The sequence below is a fragment of the Chenopodium quinoa genome, unplaced genomic scaffold (assembly GCF_001683475.1).
Source record: "Chenopodium quinoa cultivar QQ74 unplaced genomic scaffold, ASM168347v1, whole genome shotgun sequence".
Lineage (NCBI taxonomy): Eukaryota > Viridiplantae > Streptophyta > Magnoliopsida > Caryophyllales > Amaranthaceae > Chenopodium > Chenopodium quinoa.
Genome location: NW_018744502.1, coordinates 6777039 through 6795274, shown reverse-complemented (window position 1 = coordinate 6795274; position 18236 = coordinate 6777039). Strand labels below are relative to the sequence as shown.

The following is an 18236-nucleotide window of genomic DNA, read 5'->3' as shown; positions in this document are numbered from 1 at the left end:
CTGACCCGTAGCACCACCGTACAACACCCATCCTAACCTGTACCACCACCTCACAACAACAGCCCCACATCGATTAGACTCCCCAAACCCAAGCCCACCTAAACCAAACCCCCCAACCTAAGCAAACCACCCACCACCCCCCTAAAAACCACCAGTGGTCACCGAAAACCACCGTCACCACCAAAAATTAACAAAAAAAAATTAAAATCCTTAACCATTACAACCAAAACCCAAACTCCAACAACAACCACCTTCATTCCACCACCATAAATTGTAAAAAAATTCCAATAAACCAACAAAATAAAATCAAAATTGAAAAATGAGTTACATACCTTAATTCGACCACACATAACCTTGAAATTGGGTTTAAGAGGCCAAATTCGACAATAAAAACTCTAGATCTAGAGTTTCATGGTCGAATTTGACCCGAAAACCTTTGTTTTAAGCATGAAAAGAGAGAGAAAGGGCAAAAAAGATGAAACTTGTTGTTGATGTTGATGCGTGTTGTTGATGTCATTATTGCCGGTGTTGTTGATGTCGTTATTGCTGGTGTTGTTGTTGATGTCTGTTAATGGAGTAAGCTCAAAGCTTCTCCAATGGCGGATTTTCTGGGTCTAGAGAGAGAAAGAAGAGAGAGGAAGAAGAGAGAGATAAGAAATAGGGAAAGAAAATGTTGTTATTGATATTCCGTTTCAACTAACTCTTATTACAACATTTATAGCTAAGTGGGAAATGACGTGTACTCAACTAGCCAACTAATTCTCCACTAATAACTCATGCTAACTAACTTTTCCACTAATAACAAACTCCTCCACTAAAAACAGAACAAAACACTAATAGCAACTTTTTATAACAACTTTGCCTATTTTTACCAATACTCTATAATTCTGCCATAACATAGATTCCCTCCTTCAGAAAGACTTGTCCTCAAGTCTGAGCTAGAAAAAATTCTGGAAACCTTTGCTCCAAATTCTCTGCTAGCTCCCAAGTTGCCTCATATGAAGGAAAACCCTCCCAATGCACCAGATATTGAACCTGAGCTTTATTTTGAAATTTAACCATCTTCCTGTCAAGAATGGCAGCTGGCTTAATGTCATCAGAATCAACACTATGCCCTTGAAAAATAGGTGGAATGTGAGCAACCAGTGGTAAATGTCCTCTAAACACCTTAAGCTGAGAAACATGAAAAGTATCATGGATCTTTGCTTCAGCAGGAAGTTTAAGCTTATAAGCAACCTTTCCAACTAAAGCCACAACCTGAAATGGTCCATAATACTGGTGTGAAAGTTTATGGTTGTCTCTCCTTTGCACAGTATGTTGTCTGTAAGCTTGAAGTTTAAGCCATACCCAATCTCCAACCTGAAAAACCCTTTCTGATCTATGTTTATTAGCTTGAGTCTTCATTCTATGTTGTGCCCTTTCCAACTGAAACTTAGTTCTGAAATCATCCTTTCTCTTCTCTGTAAACTCCTATCAACCTCATCATTCTTAACTTCTCTAGCTAAGTAAGGAAGATGTAATGGTGGTGGTTGATTATACACAACCTCATAAGGGGTAAGCTGCAAAGCAAAATGAAAGTGAGTATTATACCACCATTATGCCAAAGGCAACCACTAATGCCACTCTTGAGGCTGATCACCAGTCATGCATCTCAAATATGTTTCCAAACACCTATTAATACCTCAGTTTGACCATCTGTCCGAGGATGGTAAGTTGTAGAAAGCAAAAGATCTGTTCCATACAAGGAAAAGAGACCTTTCCAAAACTGACTGAGAAAAACTGAGTCTCTATCACTGACAATAGTCCTAGGCCACCCATGAAACTTGAATACATTATCCAAGTAACTTTGTGCAACTTGAATAGCTGTAAAAGGATGTGACAAGGCCATAAAATGGGCATATTTACTAAATCTGTCCACCATAACAAAGATAACATCCTTTCCACTAGATTTAGGCAAACCTGTGATAAAATCCATAGAAATATCCATCCATACCCCATCTGGAATTGGAAAAGGTTGCAGATGACCAGGGTAGGCTGAGGTGTCATATTTAGATGCTTGACAAATAACACATTTCCTCACAAAAGCACTAGCATCCTTAGTAAGTCCCTTCCAATAAAATAATCTCTTGACTCTTTTCAAAGTCAGTTCCCTGCCACCATGGCCACTTTCTGGAGAATCATGGTGCCAAGAAAGTATTTTATTTCTCAACTGAGTATCAGGTCCAACCACAATCTTACCCTTTCTTTTCAGCAAATTATTCTCCCATTTGAAATCATGAACTGCAATGTGATTTTTCAGTTGCTGAATAATAGCTAAATAATTATCATCCAACTGGTAGCTAGAAGCAATCAATGCTCCCAAGGTTGAATCCACAACTGAAATAGCCATCAGCAAGACCTCAGAACCTTGAACTCTAGATAGAGCATCAGCAGCCACATTCTCCTTCCCAGACTTATACTGAATTTCATAGTCAAAACCCATCAATTTTGACAACCAGAACAGCTGAAATGGAGTTGAAACTTTCTGCTGAAGTAACCATTTAAGGCTTTTTTTGGTCAGTTTTGATTATGAAGTGAGCTCCAACCAAATACTGCTCCCACTTTTGAACATCAAACACTATAGCCAGAAGTTCCTTGTCATAAACAGACAACTTCTGCCACTTGGGACCCAATGATCTGTTGATGAATGCCAAAGGATTCCCTTCCTGCATAAGCACTGCCCCAATTCCTGATTTTGAAGCATCAGTTTCAAGAACAAATAGTTTTTAAAAGTTAGGAATAGCCAAAACAGGTGCAGACACCAAAGCTGACTTTAGAGCTTCAAAAACCTGTTGAGCTTGATCATTCCAGGCAAAACTATTCTTTTTAAGAAGATATGTCAAAGGTTTGCACATAACAGCATAACCCTTAACAAATTTCCTGTAATAACCAGTTAAGCCAAGGAAACTTCTCAAATCTCTTACACTAGTTAGAACTGGCCAACTACTAACAACAGACACTTTCCTTGGATCAGTTTCAAGTCCCTTTTGAGTAATGAAATGACCCAAATATTCCACCTTAGAGGTTGCAAAAATACACTTGCTTTCTTTGGCAAACATATAATGTTCCCTCATGAGTTCAAATACTTCAGCCAAATGCTTCCAATGCTCCTATAAAGATCTACTATATACCAAGATATCATAAAAAAACACCAACACACTCTTCCTTAGTAATGGCCTAAACACATGGTTCATCCATCCCTGAAAAGAAGTAGGTGCATTAGTTAAGCCAAAAGGCATAACTAAAAACTCAAAATGCCCTGTATGAGTCTTGAAGGCTGTCTTATATACATCATCAGCTTTGACTTTCATTTGATGATAACCAGCCCTCAAATCTAACTTGCTAAAAACAGCAGCTCCAGACAATTCATCAATAAGCTCATCAATCACAGGTATAGGGAATTTGTTCTTCACAGTCCTATTATTCAACTCCCTATAGTTAACACACAACCTCCATGTTCCATCTTTCTTTCCCACCAACACTACAGGTGATGCAAATGGGCTTGAACTATTTTGAATGATACCCCTATCCAACATTTCTTGAACAAGCTGTTCAATTATGTCTCTTTGCTTCAATGGATACCTGTAGGGCCTTATATTCATAGGGGTACTACCAGGCATTAAAGGAATTGAATGGTCAAAAACACCTTTCTCAGGAGGCAAGGCAGTAGGTTCCTCAAAGACCACCCCATACTGCTTCTCAAGAGATAAAAATTCTGAACAAGACAAAACATCAAGGTTGTCATGTTCCAATTGCATGACTGATCTAATAGCCTCAGTGACCTGTAAGAGACATAACTGGGCTGCAGAATCTAAAAGTTTCACAGATGGATTGCCTTATATAATAGAAAGCTTCTTAGGAGGTAAACCCTTAAGAACAAAATGCCTTCCATGCAGATTAAATTCCATCCTCAACTTCAAAAAGTCCCATTGAATTGGGCCCAACAGTCTTAACCATTGAATTCCCAATACCATATCACAACTCCCTAAAGGAATCAAAAGAGAATCTGTATCAAAAGTATGTCCTTGCATTTCCCAAGCAAACCCTTTACATCCTAGCTGACATGGAATGTTATTCCCATCAGCCACTGAGATTGTCTGTAAAGGAATTTTGTCCAATGTAGACCCTAATTTTTGTGCCACATTTACATCAACAAAATTATGTGTACTACCATAATCAATCTCAATATGCAAGTCCTTGCCATAAAGCCTACCCAGAACCCTCATAGTCTGAAAAGAATGGTTTCCAGCAAGGGCATTCGTTGAGATCCTAGGCTCAGAAACAGGCTTATCCACCATTTCTAATTCCTCCATCTCATCATCAAATTCTTGACAACCAGGAATTTCTACTGTAAATAGTTGTGGCTTCTTAAACTGACACTGATGTTCCCTAGAGTATGGTTGGTCACAATAATAGCATAAGCCCTTAGCTATCTTCTCCTTTCTGACATCAGCTGGAATGTATCTGTAATTTTTGGTATTGTGAGGTGTTTGTGTTAAAGCAGGTAAGGTAGGTTTAGATTTAGGTGTAGGTAAAAGGGGAGGTAATGTGTTTGTGGCAGTTGTGGTTAAGGGTGAAGTGTTTGAGGCTTGTGTTTTTTGAAAATAGCCAAATGGTTTATTGTGTTTGTGGCTGACAAAAGAAGTACAACTCAATGACTGCTCTTGCAGTCTAGCATATTCCACAGCCTGAGCAATTGTTAAAGGTTTGAAGGCCTTAACAAATGGTTTAACCGCAGGTCTAAGACCCCCGTAAAACCCTCAAGAAAATAGGAATCAGGCAATATATGATTGTTCATCAACAAAATTGATCTTAACTTCTCAAATTCATCTATATAATCTTCAATAGAACCACTTTGTTGTAATCGATTAAATTGCTCAACCACATCCAAAGCAGAATCATCTTGAAAACGAGCATACAAATCAACTACGAAATCATTCCAATCGACAACTACAGATCTCCTAATAGACAAGTAATTCATGACCCAATTCTCGGCCTTATCAATCATATTCAAGGAGGCTAAATCAACTTTCTGATCATCAGCAATTTTACAAAGCGTGAAGTATTTATAACACTTCTTTACCCAAATTCGAGGATTCAATCCATTAAACTTCGGAAACTCAAGTTTAGGGTTCATACCTAAGGTCCTGGTTGGATTGGACCTGTTCAAGCTACCATTAGACAAGGTAGGAGAAGAAGGCTCAGAACTCGAAGGATTCGAAACCTTCTTAGCTTGCAACACTTGCATCAGCTTCAACATCTCCTCGAATTTCTGCTCGATTTTGGAATTTTGATCCTCCAATCGTTGTTCCAAGGTTTTGAGCTGAGCTTCCATGGCTGCCACTCTTCTAGTAACAGACGGAGGCGCTAGAATCTCTTGCCAAATTAGACAGCAAGAATTGCTCTGATACCAATGTTAATGGAGTAAGCTCAAAGCTTCTCCAATGGCGGATTTTATGGGTCTAGAGAGAGAAAGAAGAGAGAGGAAGAAGAGAGAGATAAGAAATAGGGAAAGAAATTGTTGTTATTGATATTCTGTTTCAACTAACTCTTATTACAACATTTATAGCTTAGTGGGGAATGACGTGTACTCCAGTAGCCAACTAATTCTCCACTAACAACTCATGTTAACTAACTTTTCCACTAATAACAAACTCCTCCACTAAAAACAGAACAAAACACTAATAACAACTTTTTATAACAACTTTGCCTATTTTTACCAATACTCTATAATTCTGCCATAACAATGTCGGTGGTGGTGGTGGTGGTGGGAGATTTAAGGTGATCGAAAGAGAGGAATTGAAAGTAAAGTAGAGGAAAGATAGAAGAAGGAGAACGAGAAATAAAGAAGAAGGAGAATGAGCAGGAGATTCAGATAAAGAAGGAGTGAGAACGGAGAACGTAAGGGAAGGAAAGGAGAGAGAAGAGGAAAGACAAAGAGAAGGAGATAGAGGGAGAATAGGCGGAAATAAAACATGGATGTTAGGGTTTCTAGGTTTTTTTTTAATTTTATTCTGACGGACTATAAATCTGTCGAAAAAAGTAATTTTCGACGGAAATATCCGTCGAACCGTCGGAAAGCACATATATTCCAAAGGATTTTTATTCCGTCGGAAATTTCGATTTTTTCGACGGAATAATGGGTCCGTCGGAAGCAGTCCATCGATATTTCCCTGTTTTCTAGTAGTGAAAGAAAGGAGAAAGAGAGGAAAATTTCAATCTGTATTGTAGACTAGACTAGTCTAATCTAAGTCACTGATTGGTATACTGGTTCGTGAGCAAATATACAAGCTACAAAGTACAATACCACTATATTGACCTAACTCAAGCTACGAAGTACAATACTATTTCAGGTATGCTGGTGGCTGAACTCACCTTGCTGAGTTGGAGACTGATTCTTTCTACATTTGAAATGTATTCTAATATCAATATACTTTTTGCTTATTATGCCTCAAGAATTGATGTAGCCGATTGTGAGATTTGCCATAGTTACAAGTCAGAGAGATAAGGCAGTCTTGTATATATCAACTATCAAGTGATGAGGTAGTTTGTTAACAGGGTAGGAAGAACTTTGCGTTAAAGGTAAGATGCATACCATGGATTAACCAACAAATTAGCAGCATAGTCATTTATGTATGAGGAATTTCTTTGCTTGCAATTTTAATATATACATGAATGAGGATATTGGTAAACATAAAATAAGCAGAGACTGAAAAACATGCAACAAGTATCGGTCAATTAATAGTACTACTCACCAATTGACCGATTCAAAGCTTTCACTATGATTTTCTTAATACTCTTCGTCTTCTCAATGCAATGTCTTATATTGTCGAATCCAACATGAAGATTTCCTCTATTGTATCTGTTGGGTATGACCCAAATTTTATAAGCTCGTTATTTGGTGGAGTATTGTGCATATTACAGAGGCTTCTGGAATAATCAAGCAAGGTTATTACTTGCTCTTGATTTCTCTAGAATAGTATCCTACTTGAATTTTATAGAGCATTATTGACATTAAAAGCTATTAGAATATAATACATGGTTCGTGAATTTTCTACAACATTATGGATACAAGAATGATGGAGGAATTTTTAAAATACTCCGGCCATTTCTTCCAAACTCCATCTACACCTATAAATATAGGTCATGGACATTCAATCATTGAATACAACCCAACACAAGAAGTCATACCATACACAAGCCTTCCTGCATACTACAGCTCCTTGTAATATTTACCTTCTTTACGAATCCACTATTTTTACTTTGTAATTCTCCTTTGTGAGTTTCTATTTTGAGAGTTTATTAATTCAATTTATAGTTCTCAATCAAACATATCTTCCCTTTTTTTGCACACTCTTCAACCCTAACAGTATATGTCATTGTTTGAAACCTAAAACAGCTTGCTAAATCTTGCATCACCAATGTCTTCCATGTGCTTGATTTTCTCAACCAACTCAGTAGGGTAAGGAAGCCCAACCACTTCTATACATCTGCCCATTCCATCACTGGGGTTGATGCTTTTTGATATAGTACCACCAACTACAGCCAAAATTGCTACACCATATGGACAAGCTTTGATTTCATTTAGGGTTCTAATTTCTAGCAAATCAACTCTGTCCTCGTATTCCTTTAGCACACCTTTAATGTTATATGTTCTCCATGCCTCATAGACCTTATCTTCATAGTCAAATGAAGAGAAGAATACAACTATTCCTTTATTAACTACAGTCACCAAATTCCAAAGCATTATATCACCTAACTCCTCAATCTGCAGCACTCCCAAAACACGTGACAAAGAATAACCTTCAGCACTCAAATGATTAACTAAAATATGGTTATTTGAAAGAACAATATACATAACAAGAAAACAGAAACAGGTCCAGAAAATCACGATTAATCCACAAGGCTTTCAATAAATTACACCAATATGAAAACATGATTTACAAAATCAATATGAACTAATCAAATTTCAGCACATTTACAACAAATACAATATAGCAAGATCTCATCAAAATTGGGAGCACGTTAGCCAAATGACTAACCAACTTTGATGAGTCTGCATAGCTGATATATAATGGTAGGCCAAATGCTTCACTTGATATAGCAACTGTTAGGATATTCTCAAGAAGGAAGGTATGATCATATGAAAAGAATTGCGAACTCTCCTCTATTGGTTGTAAAGTTCCTCCAACCAAGACAAATGCAATAGCTTGATTTATGATCTACAAAATATAAGAAAATCTTCATAAGATAATACAACTAAAAATGTCCAAAAACCATGGTGATTGTAAATGTATTATTATTCTTGATTAAGCAATTGTTGATGAAGATTATAAAGATTGGGGACTAAAAAGTGAATGTCCCAAAAACATTCACTACAAGAAAATAACCTTTTCGTAGCGATTATTTTAACCTTTAGTATCGATTGTAATTGCAACAAAAAACTTTCCCAACGAATGGTCATTCGATACAATATCCCCCGTTGCCTTAGCCTTTAGTAGTGGTTTTCAATATCGCCGGGGTTGGCCTCAATAATCGATATGAAAACTATATCCAATCGTGGTGATTATTGTAGCGATTATATATAATCGCTATAAATGTTTACAAGATTCGAACATGCAACCTCAAACTCTTATATTAAATGTTTCACCAATAAACTATGACATATTTTATGTATTAATTGTCAAACAATATTTATATATCTAATTTAGAAAAGGCTTTTTGTATCAATTTTTGGGATTTAGTGGCGATTGTAAATGATACGATTTCTCATAATTTTATAAATGTGCAAAAATAGTGTGGATATGTATTATTATGTTTTCCGTATCGATTTTATATGGGAAAACCATGGCGATTGTAAAATGATACGATATCCTTAATTATTTCACAAACATACTTGCATATTGTAGCGAATGTACAATCGCTATAAATTAATCGCTACAAAAAGACAATTTTCCTGTAGTGATTAAAATTTCTTGTATTCAACTTACGTCCAATTCTCCTAATTGCCATTAAACATGGGCATCGTGTCGTGCTGGGCCGCAGAGGGCCGTGCTTGACCGTGCCTGGGTGGGGCTCGTGTCGTGCCTGCTTCTCGACGGGTCGTGCCGTGCCGTGCCAAGTTTTGGCACACCCCAACCCGCGGCACGACACGACTCACGTGCCTGGAAGGCCGTGCTGGCCCATTTTTTTAAATGTATATGTATGTATAAAAAGATATATATATATATATGAACTAGTGACGGATCTAAGGGGTACATAGAGTTACAAATGTACCCCCATTCTGCGAAAAAAAAAAACTGATACAGGTCTCTTAGATACTGTTACCTACCACAACAACCTAATAAGCGCCTTTTTGTTATACAAGTATTAAGTTTTAAGAGACCGTCTATTTTAAAACTGGTCTCAGGCGGTCTCTTAGATAATATATATTCCATTGTAGTGCTATTGAACAAAGAGACCTGTTGTTATAATAACAGGTCTCTTAGGTGATATTGTTTATTTTTCCACTTCGTACTTTTGATCAAAGAGGTCTATTTTTACCATAATAAGTTGGTTAGACCATCTCTTTTTAAAAAGATATTTATTTCGTTACACAATTATAAGCCTTGTTTTCGGAAGAAGGGTGCATAGTACACGCAAATACTAATACAATAGTTAAATGGTTTATTAACTCAAAATTTAGTTAAAAAAAAATCATTACGCTTTACATGTTACTTTGTATTTTGTAAATTTTTTTATTAAACTTAATTTCGTACCCCATTACCCAAATCCTGGATCTGCCACTGTTTTGAACAACTTTAAATTTGAGTTTATATAAATAATTTTATTAATTTATGTTTTTGTATTATTATATTACTTTGTATTATTTAGCAAAAAACAACAATGCATATAATTAAAAAAAAATTATGAGTGCGATAAGCCGATAATACAAAAATTGATGAATAACTTACTTTATTATATGCCGATATGATAAATCGATAATACAATAATTTATAATTATAATTAAAAATCGTACAATAAATAAATGTATTTACCTTAAATAAATAAATCCACCAACAATAGCCAAAGGTGGAATTATTAGTTTCAATTTTTCCTTATAGTTTTTCCTCCTTATTTCTTCCAAGTCTTCCCTTTATTTACAATAAATAAATGTACTCATATTATTATGTAAATAAAATAAATAAATTAATAATTAAATAGTTGTGTCTTGTGTGTGTTTAAGGTAATATTATGAAAAAATAAACTAGCTTAGTCATTGCCTTATTAAATGAAATTGAAAAAATACGTCTTCACTCATGAGTCATGACATAGATGTTGACCATAACAGTCATCATACAAGTTGATAACAACAATGTTACAAACTGAAAAGAAAAACAGTAGCATTGCTGGTTGATTTTCCCTGAATTTGTGACTTTATGAATTAAACTAATATATAGTTTTTTTTTTTTTTTTTTTGTTTTTTTTTTTCCCCGGAAATATCAATCTTTTAATAATGTCCACTTTCCAAAACAAACATTTGCCAAAGTGATGATGAGGGAAATTTTGATGAAACATTAGAATAATTTTAACAAATTAAAACTTATTTTAGTTGTAAATAATACTTGGGTTACTCTTATCAAAACTTATTAAATCTAAACTGAACTTATCTGAAATTAACTGAATTATCTGAACATATCACACTTGAAATAAATGAAAATAAGGTGAACATAACATACCCTAAATTCTTAAAACATGATATTTCATTGATGATTTACTTAACAAAACATTGATTTATGAAAATGTCTATGATTAATAATGAATATGTTTGAATATATCGTATTATAAAAAAAATTAAAAGGAAAAAAAATTACGTTGATTAAACCCATTTCTTTTCACTTCACCTCGGCCCTCCGCCACGGCCACCTGCGCAAACCTCCTAACAACCCTAAGAGAAATTCCAACGACAAGCTAATTTGATAATTAGCTTGGCATGCCACTGCACATAAGCTTTTAATTAAGCTAATTGTCATTGTAGCTATTTGAACTCCAATAGCTAGCTATTAGCTTACAATTTAAATCCTTAATTAACTTTTTATATTCTTTTTGTTGATTTTATTTTTTATTTTTTTTGGTAAGTTTTTCTCCAAGCTAATTGCATTTTCTACCTCTAATGGTCAAGCTAAGCTAATAAATAAGGATTATTTAATGTTGTAAGCGAGTCCCTAGCTACAACCATTGGAGTTGCTCTAACAAAGTTTTTCAAAATCGTAATTAAAAAGGAAAATTTTATTTAATGAAAATCTCACATTCTTTGAAATAATTAATACATTCGTTACAATTTTATGATCATTTGAATACACGATAATCAGCATGCTGAAAGAACTTTCTTCCAAAATTAGACCACTAAAATACTTAATTGGAAAGTAACTTAAGTAAATTACTACCTCTGTTAATGGTTATCTGCAAATTTAGGGTATTATTTGTGAGATATAAAAAATTCCAAAGTTGCAGATAATTATTAACGGAGGTTGTACCATTATTGATCGATGATTTTTTTTTTTTTTTACTTATTTTTCATACCATTAAAGACATGACAACCTTCATCATTTTACAATCCACCTCTTACATATCATGCATATATATTGGTAATAAGAATTATGGTAAAAAAACCCTACATTAATGAAACCCAAGCTAATTAGTCTTTTCTCTCCACCTAGCCCCCTTCGCCGGCACCATGTTCCCCGTGTATGCATGTAACGACCTAACAACCCTAACAAATGTTTTTCAAAACTGCAAAGAAAGGAGAAAAATCTAAATTATTTAATGGCTTTAATTTGCATAAATAGAGGTAATTAATACACTCGTTATATTTTTATATATAACCGTCTGAAAATACCATGATCAGCATGTTGATGAAAGAGTTTTCTTCTAAGGGTTTGTTCTCTTCAACTTATTTTCATTTCGATTCAGTTCAATTTAGTTCAATTCGGTTTAATTTAGTTCTTAATTCCCTTAACTCATAAAATATTCAGTATAGTTCAGTTCCAATAATTTCAGTTTAGCTCAGTTCAGTAAAGCAATACAGGCCCTAAAAGTATACAACCAATAAAAGACTTAACAAGAAAGCAATTAATATAACTTACCAATAATTAATGTATTTTTTCATTGACATCCCATACAATGAAAAACGTGACATCCTTTAATTTATTCGACAACTAGCTTTTCACACACACCCCTTTTACATACCTATCATGCATGTAATTATGTAAGATGGTAATAATTATTCTCCAAATACTTGACATTATTGTCATCAATCCCATTCACAACAAACAAAATCAAGTATTACCTTGGTTTCTTTTTAGTTGCAATAAAGTGATATTATTTATGAGAAGTAAATCAAGATGGACTAATAAATTAATTGATCCCATTTGTTTTACCCCTCCCATTTCTACCCCATATAAACGATATGTCATGTGAGTGAGTATGATATAATCTCATCTCACATGAAATAAACATTCCTCTATTCCCCAAATTTTCATTATAAATAGACCCTTAATTGACACCCATTATATTTCACTCTACACTCTCATTCTCTCTCTAAAGAGTGGAAATCAATCAAAGCAACTCCCGCTCAACTCAACCATTCCCTTGCATTTTGCTAAATTAATTTCTTTTAATAAAAATTTAATTAATTTTAATGAATAAAATGGAGGGATTGGGTGCAAATTTAGATGATGGAGAATTATGGATTCCTTCTGATATTCTTCCAACTGATGAACTTCATCATCACAACCGTCCAATTGCTGCTGCTACTACTGTCATTCAAGATCCTAGCCGTCAGTTTCGTGACTTTAATTTGCTTCCTCATTCTCACTCTGTTTTTACTTCCTCTGTTTATCAGGTTTTCCCTCTTTTATCTTTTTTATTTGATTAATTTTGGGATTTTACCATTTTTTTTTTAATTTTTTGCTTAACTACCCGTCACTCTTTTTTTTAATTTTTTTTATAATAATTTATTTATGTTGGGATTAATGTTAATCAAGCTGATGTCATTGTTAACTTCAAGTAGTTCACTAAAAATAAAAAAATCTAAATTTTTCTAGTGTAGAATGGTTTTTTTTTAAATTTTATACTCGTATTATCGTATATGAGAAAAATTAATTATACTTCCTCTGTATCTACTCCGTAATAAAACTTAATTTGTGTGCATGTTTTAAAGAAGGCTATATAATTTATACGTTATGATTTAGTTGATTAAAGGTAAAAAAAACATAAACCAAATGCTCCCTCTATGTCTTTGCTACTGTTACGTTTGGTCTTCAACATACATCTTTGATTACGTATATATTAAATATAATTTAACAAAAACTGATATTTAAAAATTCATTTTAAAACGAATCTAACAACATCCAACATGATATGATTCGATTTCTTTATAAAAGTGTATTTTTGTGTTAAAAGTTGACTACCAAAAAAAATAATAATAAAAAAGCTTGATTTATTAAAAGTTTATTTAAAAAAATAGAAATTGATTTATTAAAAGTAATTTAACATACTAATAAGTGAAATAAAACTTTTTTTTTTTTGATGAGGAAATAAAGCTTAATTCATAGTTTTTTTTTTTTTTTTTTTTTTTTTTTTTTTTTTTTTTTTTTTTTTGAAACAAGACTTATATTTAACAACGGAAAGTAAATTTTATTAAATGTTACGAGTAACAATTTTTTTGGATGAAATAAGACTATGTGTCAACAATTTTCTCCTATCTTTTTGGACTCAATGTATAAGAAAATGGTTAATTTTATGTCTGTACCAAATCTCTTGTAACCTTGTACGAGGCAAAAATCTTGGTTTCGGTGGTGGCCAAGACAGAAGATAGTACGAGGATGACAAATCATAATTAAAATGACATCTATTTGGATATATAATAGGTGTGAATGTAATAATATAACAAAAATAATACAATTAGGTGAACATTTAAGAAATAATCATGTGTAGAATCCTGTAGATTTTATTTATTACATTACTTTCACAGTAAATTATCTAATGAGAACATGAAAAATTATGTGATTGATTATATCTACATAATAAAACATATAGTATCAAATGCGATTGCGATTTCAATGTGATTTTATTAGATTTATCTCAACATATACTATATTTTAAAACATAGTTCTTCAAGAACTTATAAATAATTGAATTACAAGTATTTGATTAATAATCATCATAAATAAATTAAACGTGTACTAAAAAACCCGAAATTATAGATTTTAGTGGCTGACAAAAAATGGACGAATGTTTGTATGAATTGCAGCAGTTAGGAGTGTATGGAGGAGTGGCACAGTATGCAGTAACTGCTCCGTCTCCTACTCCAAATGGGTGTTATGGACTGACAGTGGGTCCCATTGGAGTTGACCATGCTCACTTCAACTGTCATTCTGGTTCGACTTATTACCAAACTCCTCCTATGCTCGGGCCTCCACCTTACCCTCTTAACTCACCGGTTCAACCCTTAGTATGATTTTCTTAACCATGTTATATTATGTTATTTTAAAATAATTTTTCAATTAATTATTGTTTTAAGGTACAAATTCATCTTTCAAAAGGTTAATAAATGTTGTATGTCCATTTGATAAAAAAAACATCATATCATTAGTTATAATCTTCTGTTTCACAATCTGTGTATCATGTGTGTCACGTTTTTCTTTCTATTGATTGCACGCTACAACTACTTAGTCTCGTGTCCATCATGTTTAAAAAAAAATTGATATTATAAATGAATAACAATAAATTGGTGCGAATGAATATAATATTTTCTTTAGATGTAAATCATTAAAGTTAGTCAAAGTGAAAAATATGAATCATTTTTTTTTTGACACAAAAAAAAAATATGAATCAAAACTTTACAATTAAAGAAAAAAGGGAGAAAATATTTATTATTATGGGTACAAATTATAAGATTGACTTGACTAGTCTAAGGTACAACTGTACATATGCAATAACTCTAATAAATATGAGTATCATGTACAAATGAAATCTATGTCCAATTTTGTTCCCTGACAGCTATGTGTTTATCTGTATAATACTTGGGATTACAAATGTAATTAACTTCCATAATTTGTTTTACTCCTTACTAGTTTAAAAAGTGACATTAGGAGTTAATTATTTAAAATGTGACATTAGGAGTTATCAACAAGCATAAAAAAAAATAGATTAGAGGTAGTTTACCAATCTCTAATTTAAATAAGGTCATTTGTTTATATGATGAGTCTAATGTCAATCTCAAGGGTAACAACATTATCAGCTTTGATATTTGTATTAATTTTCTTTTCTCGTTTGATTTATAAAACGGACGTAACAGGAAGCTGAGCAGTTGACGGAGACAGGATTCGCTAGGAGTGGTATGCCTATGCATAGCCGGCAACCATATCCGATTCAAGCAAATGGTTTTGGGATCGGATATATGAATGGCACTAGCGGCACTTCTGCTGGCACTGGTGTCTTCATCCCCCGCTCCATCGCTTCCTTGGGTGCTGCTGCCTCCAACAATCGTATAAATCAGCAAAATAACAATCAAGGTGAGGTTATTCAATTCTTAGTTACCTTTCAATTTTTACCTAGTTAACCTATGATATACTCGGATCGAGCTACAAAAAAGAGTTTCAAGAGCTAAAATTCATATATATCAATCAATGTATAGTTGTATATTATGAAATTTGACGCGCTATTAATTGTTACTTTGTTACTCGTAAACCAAATATGCTCAATCTGACTCGAGCTCTAAAAATAGTGTGATGAGACTTGTCTAATGTCTACTAAACAAGTTTTCTTTAATTTTATTAAGTTTATATTATAGCCATAAAAGAGTTGGTCCAATCCAATATCAAAAGTTTAGAATAATAATCGTTACGTGGGGTATTAAATTTCTAATTAGTAATTACATTTGTAAACATGGAGTTAAGTACATCGATCTTTTTTTTTTTTTTTTTTCATGCATGTGCGACACTTAAATACTTCATGTCTTAAATACATATGAAATCTATTACGAATTTATGATTATGAAACTTGGTAATAATGGGTAGAAAATGTTTGAGAATAATAATAATGGTCTAAAGGCACAAGAACAAATAGTACTGTACTATATATTGCTAGAAGAGTTGTTACTTGTGCGTCAGGAAGACTACATGACAAAATGATGTATATCTATATATAGGAATAATACTTGATAAATCAGAAAGTACAATGTTTAGAAAGAATGAAGTAAATAATACATGATAAATCAGAAAGTGATTACAATGCTTCGTACTTTGTTGTTTGTTCTTGTAGCCGACCTTAATGTTGACATGATATTACTACCATACTCCATACGGTGAATGCAGTGATAAATAGATCGAGTAAAAGGATTAACAATTATATGTTGTCGTCGTAATAACGTATGTCTTTTAATTTGGATTATGTTACAATAGTCATCATGAAAATAAACTAAAATAATACGGTGATACATAGTAGTACATGTACTTTATATTTCATTATCCCAAGAACTATTCCATCATTATCAATAATAAATTAAATTAGAAGCATTGGTGTATTATTATCTTAATAAATTAGTCTCTATATCAATTCTGAACTCTATTTATTTTTTTTTATAGGGTTCAAAATAGAGGTGATACCAAAGAAAGGAGGAGCCAAGAAGCATGAGAAAAGGAAGAAAGTAGAGAAAAATAACGGGTATGACTATCAACCAATTGCTGCTTCTGAAGTGGTACTGCCAAAAAAATGGAGCTACTAAAGACATTGTTATGAGCAAGCCGAGGGACGGAAGGAGTAGTAATTAATATTGATTGTACTATTACTTGTATCTTACTTGTAATAGAGAGTGATGGCTCACTTTTGTTGTCACCCTTGGCTTGAAACATAAATGTTGATACTTTGGTAGACTATTGAATAAATGCTCCATTTTATATGGAGTTTATCTATAGTTTTCGGTGTTTATGCTTGTGTATCTTTTGATCCTGAAGCGCCTTGCTATGTTAGGATGCTTAATGAACTAGTCATGCCAGTTAAGAATTTCAAAACTATCACAAGGATTTAGTCAGAACTTGAGCTAGCTAGTTGGATCCCTAGGCATGCCTAAGAAATGAGCAAGAAAATACTATTGACTACAAGTCTACAATTAAGCGAACTCTAGGTGTACGGTGCACGTACCCGGGCCCCAAGTAATCTTCTCTTCCTATTATCCCGGAGTATAATCTACATAGTTTGATTTTTACGCTTGACAATAAATGATGTTGACCATGAATGGATGCTTTTATGGTACTCATCCTTTAAGTGACTACCATTATACTAAATTTTTACTGGCTGATTTTGATTTATGTTTTAATGTCAAAACTAATTATAAATAATTTATCTAATTTTAAAAAATTCATTTATTAAATTTGAAATAATTTTGGATTTTTAATTTTCCTAATTAATTTACAGTTTTCAGTTTTTATTATTACTAAAATTTATAATAATTCATAAGTTAATTATGAAAAAATATATTAAAAAAATAAAAAATAAAAATTGCTACTCGATTATGTTTCATTTGTACCGTTCATATAACCATTCAATGCATTGCTTGGGTCCAAAAACTTCTACTCAGTGGAGCCGGGGGGGTGCTGGTGGAGGTGGCCCGACGACCAAACCGATTAATTGAGTTTGAGGTGGTCCGATCCATTTTTTAGGTCCAGATCGATTTATGAACACCCCTAATTATAAGGGTATGTTTCAAAAATATTAGTTTTATAGGGGTTACACGGTTAATGTTATAGGTTAGTAAGGGTGTGTTATATTTGGTTGATTTTCACTCATTTGAAATTATCAACGCTTAATTGAACTTATTGCAACTTATCTGAACTTAACTTAACTTATTTGAACTTATTAAAACTTATTTTAATTGTAATTTAAACTGAATTGGGTAGCCGTTATCAGAACTTATTTTTCCAGAACTGAACTATCTGATTTATTAGACCTGAATAAGTGAAAATAAGGTGTATATATAAAATGGAGCATCTGGGTGTATAAAAATATCTAAAAAAAACTCCCTCAAAAGATAGGGTTGCGCTCCCTCGCGAGAAACGACCGATCTCCATTGTTTCGATTGTGCAGATCTCCGGTGATATGGCGGATGAACTAGTTAAGAAATACTCCTCTCTACGAATGGAAGAGGAGGAAGGAAA

At 33.2% G+C, this 18236-nt stretch overlaps 1 protein-coding gene across 1 annotated transcript; it reads left to right on the top strand.

The window, feature by feature from the left end:
- Positions 1 to 12516: 12516 nt before the first annotated feature.
- LOC110698201 lies at positions 12517 to 16964 on the top strand. The gene is made up of 4 exons (XM_021875600.1): positions 12517 to 12922; positions 14333 to 14533; positions 15380 to 15596; positions 16668 to 16964. Exons 1-4 carry the CDS (start codon positions 12719 to 12721, stop codon positions 16805 to 16807), a joined length of 762 nt encoding a protein of 253 aa, XP_021731292.1. The 5' UTR covers positions 12517 to 12718; the 3' UTR covers positions 16808 to 16964.
- Positions 16965 to 18236: the final 1272 nt, after the last annotated feature.